The 13724-nt window shown below is 31.5% G+C and overlaps 1 protein-coding gene across 3 annotated transcripts in view; it reads left to right on the top strand.

The window, feature by feature from the left end:
- Positions 1-13143, top strand: part of LOC107441741 (sialin) — a 63906-nt gene extending 50763 nt beyond the window's left edge. For 2 of the 3 annotated variants that reach the window (XM_087160856.1, XM_087160855.1), the window contains exons 4-10: positions 940-1123; positions 2692-2822; positions 2893-3042; positions 4879-5011; positions 6607-6762; positions 9055-9140; positions 12286-13143. In XM_087160856.1, coding sequence (XP_087016982.1) covers positions 940-1123; positions 2692-2822; positions 2893-3042; positions 4879-5011; positions 6607-6762; positions 9055-9140; positions 12286-12462 — 1017 coding nt within the window. In that variant the 3' untranslated portion in view covers positions 12463-13143. The remainder of the gene's footprint in view (positions 1-939; positions 1124-2691; positions 2823-2892; positions 3043-4878; positions 5012-6606; positions 6763-9054; positions 9141-12285) is intronic. The other variant, XM_087160857.1, reaches the window with a different exon arrangement.
- Positions 13144-13724: the final 581 nt, after the last annotated feature.

Below are 13724 nucleotides of genomic sequence, written 5' to 3'. Positions count from 1 at the left end.
TCTACTTACGTTTCTCTTTTTTTTTTCAGCATAGTTGCCAAGTTTGTTTAAACACTCATCATACCTTACCACTTGGTTTAGAATACCCTCTTCACACAAACTTGTCACCTGCTCCGTTAACCAAGAGGTCAAGGCAGTTTTCGCGTATTCGTCATCGTTGTTGTGAATGCCGCTAAAATGATGTTTGAAATATCGGAAAAAAATGATAAGTATTCAGCGTAAGGTCTGGGCTGTAGGGAAGGGGGTCCAAAACTTCCCTACCAAAAGAGTCCAATAAAGGTGGGATCTGAGCTGAGGAATGAGTCATTGTCATAGAGTAACAAAATTCCCTTTCTCTTACCTGCCAACTTTTAATCCTTTCCATTATAATTTTTCCCAGTGGTATTAAAATGGAATTAAAACTTCAATTTTAAGCAAACAAATACGTTGTATTTGAGAAAACTTATGTTGACAACCATGGTAGAAACGCATATTTATATATGTGCTTAATTTTTGTAAGAATAGTGGTGATCAAAATCATTTAAAAATTAAATTTATAAAAGAAAAAAAAGTATGTATTTACTACCACTTTAAATATGAAAATAAAATCTTCCGGAAAATCCGGAAGAGTTGGCAGGTTTTCTTTCTGTATGGCAGGGATTATTGCTACTTCTCAAATCTGCCAGTGAATGTATGTAGCAGACAGGATTTTTGCTGACTAAAAACGCATCACTGATCGTATCTTGTGCATAGCTGGTGATTTGTTACATTTGAACTATTGAAAGACACATAAATGACCGTACAGTTGTTCCCAAGGAACGACGCAAGCACTCATAGCGAATCACATTTCCCTTATTAGTGTACACAACAAAACGTCTCTAACTTAAATAACAACCTTCGTATTAAGCAATTTATATTTAAAATATGAGTGTTGATTGAATGTTTTTCATCTGCTTTCAGAGTGCGATGCTTCCATCATTGTACACTGTCTTCAGTAACTGGTTTCCTGATTTTGAGAGAGGAACTTTAGGTGCTGTTGTCGGAAGTGGGCTCAGCATTGGAACACTAACTGGAATGAGCATATCTGGACTTCTTTGTAACTCAGATTTATTTAATGGATGGCCTTCAGTTTTCTACTTATTTGGTAAATATTTTTGCATTATATTCTATTCTGCGAGAGAAAAATTCGATAAAAAATATAATTTTTTTCTTGCTAATGTCAAAATATTTCAAAAAATGCTCATGTGAAAACCATATTAAAAATAATTATGATAATCAGTTTTATAATGAATGTTTGTGGAAATTTTCTTTTTAGAATTTAGTAGGTTTAAAATTAGAATTTATGTAAATTATTATGTTATTATAATGTCCAGAATTTAGTAGGTTTAACGATTAACTGGACAAGCTCGCCAAATCATTAAATTACGATAAAACAGCTGAAATGGTACTTATTTGAATGCAATTTTGGACAATGGCTATAAGAAAGCTAATATTAAAATACTTTGAAAAATGAAAGTACCAGTTCGAATAAAGACAAGAAGACCCTTAAGGATATTGAAGCGCCTCTAATTGCCAACGATAACATTTTTTGATATGGGCTGCTGTTTAATCCCAGAAGTGCCGTTGGGGTCATATTGATGTTATGTTATTTTTGAAAATACGCGTAAGTTTCGAAGCTCATGGTCTTATTTTTTCCTAAATTTTTTAAGTTCCATCAAATTTCCATGGCTTTCTGTTGATTAATTAAATAAATAATTATGGAAGTACCTTAAACAGCCAAAAGGGATTATTTTGAACCTCATGAAAAACGTTAATTTTGGTGTTTTACTTCTGTTTTAGATTTTGCAGAGCTGCAAACATTATGAAGATTGTATATTGTATAGCAGAAATTAGGGTCAACTGAGTTTTTAAAAAAATGTCCAGTGCAATAGTTTTCGTGAAACTGTTTGGTATCTTTGACTCGATTACAGAAGTTGTTTATTTGAGTTGTTATTGCATAATAATTTCGTTATTGTATCTAAAAGAAACCATTCAAATGCTGATTATAAGCATTTATATTTGTTGTTATCATAGACAAGAAAGTATTGTCTGGGAACAGTTATTGTCATGTAAATAATTATAAAATTTTAAAATTATATGAAGTTCAGGCCAGATAATTTTGATTTCAACTAATACGAAATACAAAGAAAATTTTTTTATTTTATTTAATTATTTATTTTTGAAAATGGCTATCTTTATTTTTGCAAATTGAAAAACGGGCAAAACGAATTGTCGTAGAATGTTCTAATGTCGACAGTGACCTTCCTCATGCTTTGAACTATTAGTATGCCTAATATCATAGCTTTCGGTCGGATGGTTTAAGAGTCTATGAAGGACAAACACACACACACGCATTCATTTTTATTTATATAGATAATAATATAAGTAACTTAGCGTTAATTCTTGCTACCATTGCTTTTAATTATTTAATTTTGTTACAAAATATAATGAATATTTTACACTAAATTTACATTAATAAAACAGCTGGAAAAAAAACTGCAATAATATTTACGATATTATCCGTTAAATAAAGATATCTAGTCGATGTTAATTTTTTCTTGATATTTTTGTTTTGTTTCTCTTTGGCAAATGTAGGTTCTTAGCCAATCACAAAACTGTTACCCGCATTTAATACAAACCAATTCCTGAAACCGATCATCCTCTTTTTTGAAGGTTTCTTAAACTGTCTTATGGCTATTTTCTGGTGCATGCTGGTTACAAACTCTCCTACCACTCATCCTTTGATAACGGAAAATGAATTAAAGTATATAATTTCCAATCAACGATCAGATATGAATACCCAGGTATATTACCCTGACATTATAAAAGACAACTCTTTAAATATTCAAAATGAGACACGTATCTTTTTAACAGGTTCCACCCTTGCCTTGGCTGAAAGTTTTGACGTCAATACCATTCATAGCTCTTATCATAACTCAGGTTGGTTCTGAATGGGGCCTTTATATTATCCTGAATGATTTACCCACCTTTTTTGCGACAATATTGCATTTTGATATAGAAAAGGTTGGTGTTAAATACTATGCGTTATTTATAATCATTCTGAAATATTTTTTTCACGTGCTATTCACTATTCTTTATTTTCTTAGTTATGAATGTGATGTAAAAATGTATTGTATTTGTAATATTATTCTTTTTTTTATTTGGTTCGATGCACTAAAATCTCTTTTAGGCGGACCCTGAATAAATTTCAATTCCGTCAAAACGAAGCTGTTTGAAACTCTTTTGTAAATAATATAAATTTAGTTTGTATAAGTCAAAAACTGCCAAATGCCAAAAAGTTTTTTTTAATGGCAGGCACCGAATTTATCGTTCTCAGCCATGGAAGATGGCGACAGGTGTTGTTCATTTTGCGTTGCTTGCTGAGCACCTTATGACCAAAGTCACGGAGGCGAGCAACATTACCCACGGCACACTGTCACAGAAACCCTTTAATAGGGTAGGCCACATTCACACCTCACGCACAACTGAGGACAACACACAGAGAGAAACATCCATGCCCTGCGCTGGATTCGAACCCGCAGTCATTGGATTTGCAGTCAGGCACGCTAATTGCTCAGCCATCTGGCCGGCGGAACGGCATGACTTCAGATTGTCCTAAAAGTAGTTTAATCAATAAGGTATGAGATATAATTATACCAGTAGTGGTACATGTTTACATCGTACTATATTTAAAAAATGGGCTAATGGTGACTGTCTGGAAACATCTTTGAGGACAATCTGAAGTCATGCCATTACAATTTTGTTCTTCTGCAGAGAGGATGGCTCCTCCTCTTTGGTACCCTAACGACCTACGTGAAATCCGATCACGCATTCCTTTCTCTAGCTGAGCAAAACGATCCCTCACCCACTAACTGATCGCAGTGATTGATGCTTGACAACGGTGATCTACTAGAAACCATGTCTTACCATCTTACTTACAAACCATCGTCGTGAGAGGATAATCAAACGAAGGAAAAGACATGAGAAACATGAATGCTAGGAGTAGGTTTGGTATCCCTGTTGTTAGAAGTTTTAGAAATTTCAAGTAGAATATAAAGGTAACCAATTATTTGGAAGAAATGGAATGCTTAAAATTTTATAAATTAACCTAATTATTAGATTTTACAAAATTTAAAAATAATATCTGAAAAGAAAAAAGTAAAATAATAGAGCCCCATCGGTATCTTTTGTTTTCGAAAGCAGCAAGCGTCGCAATAAAACAATGATAAGAGTAATTGGATTAAAAATTCATGCTACTTTGATTCAAAACTATTGATTCAATATTTCAATTTGAAGTAATGTAATATGTACTGTAAAAAATCTAATTGAATAGTTCTTCATATGAAAGGAAAACCTAATTTATTTATTGCCTGATGGGAGAACTTCATACGCTTCAAAAATATACAAAAATGGAAAGACAGTTGGATATTTCGAGCGCATCAAAAATAGGCATCCGTTTTCAAGACTACAAACGTGAATGTAACGAAATAAAAATGATTTGGAAAAAAAAAACGTAAAATTGCCAACAAAAAATGGAAAGATAAAGGCAAGAAACAAACACTAGAAAAACCAGAGAAGCCGAGGAACAAAAAAAAGAACTAAAAAGGAACACAAAAACACAGTGGCTGAGAGGCAAATCAGGGTAAAAAAATTTTTGATGATCTTGAAACATGTCGACTTTCATTTCAATTTGGTTTATTTTTAAAACGTATGAAATTTTTCAATCAGGTAATGTCTTACCACCCCAGTTTCTTGGGATTACCTATTCAATTTATCCCGATTTATTGCTTTGATAAACAATCAGGCAACATTCATAGAATTAATCATATTTTTATATGTAATTTAAATATTTTTTTTTAGAATGGAATTCTCTCGTCAATCCCATTTCCAATAAAAGCTGTGATCGCTATTACTGTTGGATTTACCTCTAACTTATTGTTACGTAAGGGTTACGCCACAGTAAATTTCATCAGAAAATTTTGCACCGTGTTTCGTAAGTTAGTTTCCAAATATCAAATGTAGTTTTGCACATGTAATGTGGAAGGCAAAATATTATTGATAAAAATGAAATTTATAAGTTAGCGTCCAGCGTGGAAGTTTTTTTCTTCCAAAATATAAAAACTGTCACCTCATTTATTTCATGATTAAGTTTTGTATTAACACGTTGAATGCCATGGGGTCACCGGTGACCTGCCCTGAGTTTGTTCGTAGCGCCATGGGAGCCACCGGTGACCGTCGAAGCCAAGAAACACAAAATTCGAGTAAATTTTTAATGCTTTTAATTTTTTAATATTATTATCGTTACTAAAATGGTTTGAAGAAATTAATGCAATATAGAATGCACAAAAATAGTTTTATTTATCTACACAGAGATGCAAACTCGTTTCGGACAGCGAATAAATATTTTCAAGTGGTAGTTTATTAATTGTGATTCTTGGTTTAATAAATTAATTTCATTCGATTTTTATACACCACTATTTCTAAACAATTCGTAGGCTATTATAATTCACCATTTTTTTCATGTATGACATGTTAAACCTTTTAAAAAAACTAGCAAAATCTATCTAATATTTGCAAATTTAGTTTGTAGTTATTCACCGTATGCCCAGTCGGGCAAGCCATGTAAAATTAGTGTGAATTAGATTCCTAGTATAGTAGCCTTATACGATGGGAGTATCTCTTTCAACACTTTGCAATCTGCTGTGTTCCTTATAATGGAGCATCAAAATTACTCTCTCATCATCTTTTTATATTCACTCAACTCTTTATATTTTAATGCTTAGCAACTATATTATCATACACTTATTTGTTATTATGTAAAAATATTGTATTAGGTATAGCGGAAAATTCCGTCCATGAATACAAGGATGCAAAAGGTGGCTTTATATTAAAAAAAAAGTGACAGGGCCCTCATATCTCTGATGCATCAAATCTCTCTCATATATCTGATGTATCGCTTAGTTCTGTTGGATATTTTCGTTACAAGTTTGTTTATGTATGCATGTCTTTTGCATCATATTTTCAGTGCTGCGAATCACTACGCTTTTGAAAATATTTAACAGAGTGGTGGACACTTAGCAATTAAACCTTTCAGAACGTTTGATAATTTTACAATCATTTCAAAAGCCTCAACATAGAAAGAAACGGTTTATTTTTTATCGGAATTACATACATTTGCAGGCTTATAAACCTTTGTAAAATAGAAGAGAAGGTAACACAATACATTTAGGGTAACAGTGGGATTCGAACCAGCTACCTCCACTCTTTGCACAACGATTGGCTGGCGATACTGCTCGGCCAGGAAAGCTGAGGAAGAAGCTACATACCTGCCAACTTTTCCTCAAGTCCTCACATCCGAAATAAAAAAGATGAAGTACTTGTATAAAATCACCAAACAATTTGTTCCTCAGTAATATCAATGCAGCATTTATTTTATTAACAGAAACGTTGCTTATCATGTTATATCCCATCATCAATATACGTATATTTATGCCTCCCCCATGAAAAAAATTAATTTTTGTGTACTTAAAATTTCTTATTCAGTTCATGTCGTTAGTTTGTAGTCAAATAATCATGAACTCTTTACAGCATTTTTATGGTTTTCGGCTGGATTAGTTGGTGTTTGCTTAGCTGGATGCAATGCTGTACTCTCTACCATTTTTTTCATCTGTTCTGTACCCATCATAGGATTTGCCGTTTGTGGTTATAATATTAATCATTTAGATTTATCTCCAGAATATGCAGGTGAGTATATTGGTTTGAATACAATCGCATTTGTATTGAATAAATATTAAGATTTTCCCGGGACAGAATGGTACCACGGCGTATATAAATCTTAGTTGTCCACTCTTTTGTACAATAAGTAAATAACTATAAATTGTGAAAAGCGTTTGCTGTTAATTCATTAATACTTTTTTATAAAACTCCAATGTTCCCACGAGAGAACCCTGAAATAATAAATTATTTTATTACATTTCTCTATATTCTCATGGCATGAAATTCTTAAGAAATAATTATAAAGTACCTTTCTCAGTTCTTTTTTCTTTAACAAATCATGTACGGCAAAATGAGAAATATCTGATTTATTGTTATCTTAATTTATATACATTTAATCTCAATTGTTATTTTTCTAGGTATGTGATACCCATTTTGCTGAAAACTATAATTTTGAAGTGTGTAAGCGTTTGACTAAAAACGTGTTGCATAATTTTTATTCATATCCTTGATTTTTTTACGTACTTGATGAGCAGTTCACTAACTCTATAATTAATTTACGTAAGTGATGCACATTGGTATGTGATTAAACTACAATTCCTTTACATGATACATATTTGATTCAAAAGTACGATTCCTAAATGATCAGATTGAGGAACATTGGACATTTGTTCTATATGATACGCATTTAATTTGAATATATAAATCTTCTACGAATATAAAATACATTTGTCTGAAAACTATAACTTTTATGTGTGTATACGCTCAGATCTAAAAACGCTTTACATAAATTTGGTTCTTATCCATGATTTTTTTATGTATTTAATGCTCAGTTCACTGAAACTATAATTCATTTGCGTATGTGATATAAATTTGTTCGTGATTCACATTGGTAAGTGAACAAAGCTATAATTTCTCTGTATGATACACATTTGATTCAAGATTTTTCTGCGTTTGGATTGAGAAACATTGGATATTTGTCTCAAAACTATAATTCCTTTACTTATATGATACGCATTGAATTTGAAAATATATTTCCCCTACGAATGTAATAAACATTTTTCTCAATACTATAATTCGCATTTGATTGAAAAGTAAAAGAATTCTGTGACTGTGATAGTCATTTAGCTAAAAACTCAAGTTACGTGATAGACCTTTGGCTCAAGACTATGATTTCTTGACTTGCAAGATACATTTTTTGTTCAAAACTGTGACTATAGTATACGACTATACTTCGACTGTAGTGGTCGAAAAAGCAAAGCGAATACATTAAATTTATCTTTTATTTACTTTATTAAAAAAAAAGCTGATTTATTTTGAAATTTTCGACATACGATAATTCTAAGATGTACCAATTTTATATCCATATGGCACATACATTTAACGCAGAATTTTTATTAATGATATTTTTCATTAGTTAGGTAGTAATTTAGGTCAAAATAAGTTTAAAAAAATATTATATTTATCATTATAATTACTTATAGGCCGACCGAAATGTGTAGGGGGCAGGGAAGTGTCATTGCATCAGAAAGGTTCTGGGTTTGAATCCCAGGCAAGGCATGGATGTTCCTTCCTTCTCTGTACTATCGGTCTTCACTGGGGGAGCGACGTTGGCCCACCTAATGTGGTGCCCCTGAAAGAGAGGCCAGCAAATTCGCCCTGTATATACCTGAATTGACGGATGTTAACACAGGTGGGCATTGGAAAAAAAATTTAAAAAAATAATTGCTTATAGTTATGAAATACAGTATGAAACTCCGTTGGCTTTTTCTACATCAAAGGTAAAATCTTCCAAACACGACTCACTTCTAAACAATAATTTTCCAAATTTTCACTTCTTTGCACTTATTAAAATCTAAGAGAAGCGGATATTCATTATTCAAATTTCCTTAATTACTAACTAACTTGATGTTAATGACTTAAATAATTAACCCTTTGCAATCAAAGTTCCATAAATTATAGGCACCATAAGTTACCTACCACTATTAATGCCAAATTTTTACACTTTGATGCTTAGTAACCATTGAAATTGTGCAAAATGTATTTTGTCTTGCTAACTTAGTGGTTGCGTCCTTTATTTGAATGCAGAAAGAACCTCGATGGCAAGGGTTACAAAAATCATTTCTTGAACACTTATAAAATGATAGTGATAAATTAACATTACTTATCTTTTCCATAATGTAGAAAGCTGCTTATATTTTATTATTAAAAGAAAACTACTGGTAAAGGAATGACTAGAAATTTTAAAAAAAAGTTAAAATCAATATCATATTTGAATGGAGAATACTTGATAAGAATAACGTTTATTCTTTTATATTCTAGGTACATTGTACGGTATATCCAATACTTTTTCAAGTATGATGGGATTTTTAGCGCCTATGTTTGTAGGGTATATTACTAATGAACATGTAAGTTTTAATAACATGAACATTACTTATACAAAAACTATCTAATGCAAATGAAAGACTTCAGGGCAATATAGTGATATGAAGCATTTTTACCAAATGCTCTGATAACTAGATGACTTAATACATAGAAATATTTTAGCACTTATAAGGAAATTATAGTTTTTTTTTTGACTGAAGGCTTTAAAAAACCTTTATTGCACAATTTGAAAATGTGGCTTGTCATTACATTGCTCCAGATTCATATAAGAGGAAAATGGTTGCTGATTTTAAAAAGTTGCTGATTTAAGGAAGTTACTGATTTTATACCATTGAATAGGTTTTGCGGTTTTAATTAATCGCCACTCTACAATTTTGGTCACCTGTGGCATCCCTGCAGAATGAACAAATATGAACTTGTTCAACTATTTAAATAAGGATACAGACTTCGTAATGATTTTGTTTAGCACAACTAACAAATATTTCGAAGATGGATGATCTTAATCAGGTTATGATGCATTTAAGCGTCGACAATATTTTTAATTTTAATTTAAAGCTTTTACTTTTTCTTTTCATTTCTTCAGACATTAATTTCCAAGGGCGAACCAATGAGCAGCTGAGAACGATTTATGCTTTTTCTGTTTCTGTGCATGAAAAAATACATAAAAACACATTGATGCCAACCAAAAGTACAAGCTTTCCCCTACATTTATAGTGAAAATGAATTAAAAATTAAACAGAAAGTTATATTTCAGCTCTTATAACAGCACAACATACCTAAATATGTGGTGATATAAAATGCTTACGCAAAGCTTTTCTTTTTAACTGGCAAGCAAAACTCCCGGCAAATGACGGCAATATGTATTTAATTTTATCTTTAACACGTTGAATGCCCCACTAATTTCACATGGTGTGCCATCACCTCCTACATCAGAAAGCCTCCACACGGTTTTTCATAAGTAGTCTGAGCAGATTATTTTAAAAGTGAAAAGGTTGTGCGCATGAACTCAAACTTTACTTTAAAAGTGATTGAGAAAAATTCATCATATATATTTGAGAATTAAATCTTTAGTGGTAGACAAGTAAATGAGACAAACCAATCATAGTCATAAATTAAACAAATTTTTAGACATATATTTGGTAGCACTTTCTTATTTTTACAAGATTTTGTATTAAGGGGCTCGCTCAATAGCTGATTTACCTTTATAGTGGTCTGATCGGACTACCTAAGAAAAACCGTGAGGAGGCTTTCAGTTGTAGGAGACGTTGGGTGTGCCCGTCTGGTCAAACGGTTAATTACTACAATCAAAAATTGCAAATATTAGACAAAGTTTGATAGCTTTATAAAAGATTTATGACTTACCTGAAAAAAGTGGCGAATTATATAAATCTACGAATTGTTTCGAAATAGAGGTGGATAAAAATCTACTAATCTACTAAAATGAATTTATTAAACCAAGAATCGCAATTCATAAACTACCACTTGAACATAGATTTTCGCTGTCAGGAGCAAGTTGGCATCTCTGTGTATATAAATAGTATATAAATAAAACTATTTTTGTGTGTTCTACTTTGCTTTAATTCCTTCAAACCATTTTAGTAAATAAAAAAAAATTAAAAATTTACTCGAATTATGTGTTCCAAATAATCTTGGCCTCATCGGTAAACGGTGACCCTCGTGGCTCTACGAACTAACTCAATGCCGGTCAGAGGTGACCCGCATGGCATTCAACGTATGAAGCAATTTAAGTACCGAGGCGATCAAAATTATTTAGGATCAAACTTCAACGAAAATTTCCCTGTAGGAAAATAAAAATGCCTCTTAAACCAGGAATGCCAATAGCTACTAAAAATGTAAAAAGTGGTGATTATTAAAAAGCAAAAATCTATTAAAAGAGTTTAAAATTCGCAACTTCTTCTAGAATATTTCTTTCAGGTTACTATCAAAAAAGTATGAAAAGAAATTTTTTTTTAATATGAATAATTTTTAATGTGTGTCATGGAGGTAATTATAATTAAATAAATTAAGGAAATAAAAGTAAAATGACATTTTGTCACTTCTTAAATTTTTCGTTACCTGTGCATTACTGTCTAAACAGAAAGTTTCATAGTTCAGATAAAGATATTTTTTATTCAAGGTGTATACATTTCCCTATACTACGAAACCCTCCCAAGACTACGATACCCTCCCAAAACTACGAAAATCGGTTATTGCATCGAAAATATTAACTGCCAACTCGGAATTTATTGCATTTTTCAACATTTTGTGTGGTAGTTAAATTAAAGAATGCAAAAGTGCACTAGCCCAACAAGGAGTACATTTATGGAATCTTTTATGTACCGCAGAACCATTTAAATGTCTTGTTAATCATTAATATATATATATATATATATATATATATATATATATATATATATATATATATATATATATATATATATATATATATATATATATATATATATATATATATATATATATATATATATATATATATATATGATACAAAATTGAAGTACTACTTAATAAAAATTAGGGAAAATACTGAAAAATATTCCCGATGACCTCTTAAGTCACGTACAGAAAGGGAAACGTTAGTATTTACAATTGGTCCATTAAATAAGTCGAGGGATGTTTTTTGCGTATGTTTAAAACTGACTACTCAATACCAGAACATAAATTTCTCAAATGTTAGCATCTCACATTAATATATGTATGAGCAGGATGGTTCATTCTTAGTGCTCAAAAGTATTAATCTCTCCTCATTGAAAGCGATAAATTTGGCCTTTTGGTAGAATATTGTCTAATTGAGTGTTATTAGAACTGAAGACCTTAGTGGAGGAAGCAAGTAAGTGACATTTTCTGAGGCATTTATTAATCACTGAAAATAGCATAAAGTGATAGCCTCAATATGGGAATGTTTAATGTACCTGAATTGTTTTTTGATAGTGTTAAATAAAATAAAACAAATGGTTATCAGCCTCCCCCCCCACTCTAATTATCTACAGTTAAGTAGTTTGGTTATCACTCTTTCTTCTGATCCTCATTATAGCCACTCTGAAAATGTAACTTACTCAGTTCTTTTAATTCTTTCTCTCAGCTATCCGATTAGATAAGATACAAATATCATTACAATAAACATGTTAATATGAATTTCCTTACTTTCAGCAAAGTTTTCAGGAATGGTACACTGTGTTTGGAACTGTCATTGCTGTTCTCTTATTTTCATCTGTGATTTTCTCTGTCTTTGGGTCTACGAAGAAGCAAAATTGGATAGATACAGAACCAGAAGTTAAAGCAATTAAACAGACTCTAATCAGTTACAATACTCTTAAACAGACATAAGAATATCTTCATAATAAGTTTGCATGTATTTTAACAAGTTGAATGCCACTCTAATTTTACATGGCTTGCCCGTCTAGCTACAACAGTAAATAACTACAAGTTAATTTATTACAAGTTAATTAGACAGATTTTGCGAGTTTTTTTAAAAGGTTTAGCATGACATATTTTGAAAAAAGTGGTGAGTTATATAACACTACGAATTGTTTAGAAATAATGGTGGATAAAAATCTACTACATTGAATTTATTAAACCAAGAATCACAATTAACACGTTGGACGCCACGCTAATTTTACATGCCTTGCCCTTCAGGCCACAGCGGTAAATAACTACAAACTAAATTTTGCAAATATTAGACAGATTTTGCTAGTTTTTATAAAGGTTTAGCATGACATAACCAGAGATGCCAAGTGCTCCGGGCACGCCAAAATAATTAAAAATACGGTAAATAATTAAAAAGCAAATTTTGCAAATATATGACTATTATTGCTTGCTTTTAAAAAGGTATTGCATGATATTAGTACTATAAAGTGGTGAATCATATAAACCTACGAATTATTAAGAAATAGTGGTGGATAAAAATCCCCTAAATAGAATTTATTAAACCAAGAATTACAATTGATGAACTACCACTTTAAAATAAATATTTGCTATCGGGAGCAAGTTGGCATCTCTACATAACTGCATACCCTCCAACTGGTACGGAATTTCCGTAGTTTCAGATATCTTCTTTTCAGACGGTAGCAAAATTAATGTCTTATTATTTAAAAAATAATAATTTTAGCGTAACTTGTCCACTATTACTTATAAAAGTGCAGGCCATATGGCTAGATTCTTAAGTTCTGATAAAAGTTTTATGAGAGATCCATTTGCTTTAAAAACTTCTACTTTGGTTCGCTACCACTAGAAAGAATTATTTTCAAAATCCTCATAAGTTGGAGGGTATGTAACTGATAAAAGTGGTGAATTATATAAGCCTACGAATTGTTTAGAAATAGTGGTGGATAAAAGCCAAGTAAATTGAATTTATTAAACCAAGAATCACAATAATTAAGTAAGTTTTAAATAAATTTTCTGCAATTCTATTAAAGAGTGTAAATTTTATAGTTCTATATCATGTTATACGATGTCAGCCAGCTGTTTTTCGCCGCCTACGTGAAAGGTCAGTGTCAGCAAGCGGTGGCAGACGCAGCCTAAATGGAAAGTCCAGTGTCAGCTAACGATGGCTGACGCGGCCTTCAACGTGTTAATAAACTACACTTGAA

Source organism: Parasteatoda tepidariorum, chromosome 4 (genome assembly GCF_982258835.1).
Source record: "Parasteatoda tepidariorum strain Cologne lab strain chromosome 4, Ptep-v5.0, whole genome shotgun sequence".
NCBI lineage: Eukaryota > Metazoa > Arthropoda > Arachnida > Araneae > Theridiidae > Parasteatoda > Parasteatoda tepidariorum.
This window is presented reverse-complemented; position numbering and strand designations above follow the sequence as displayed.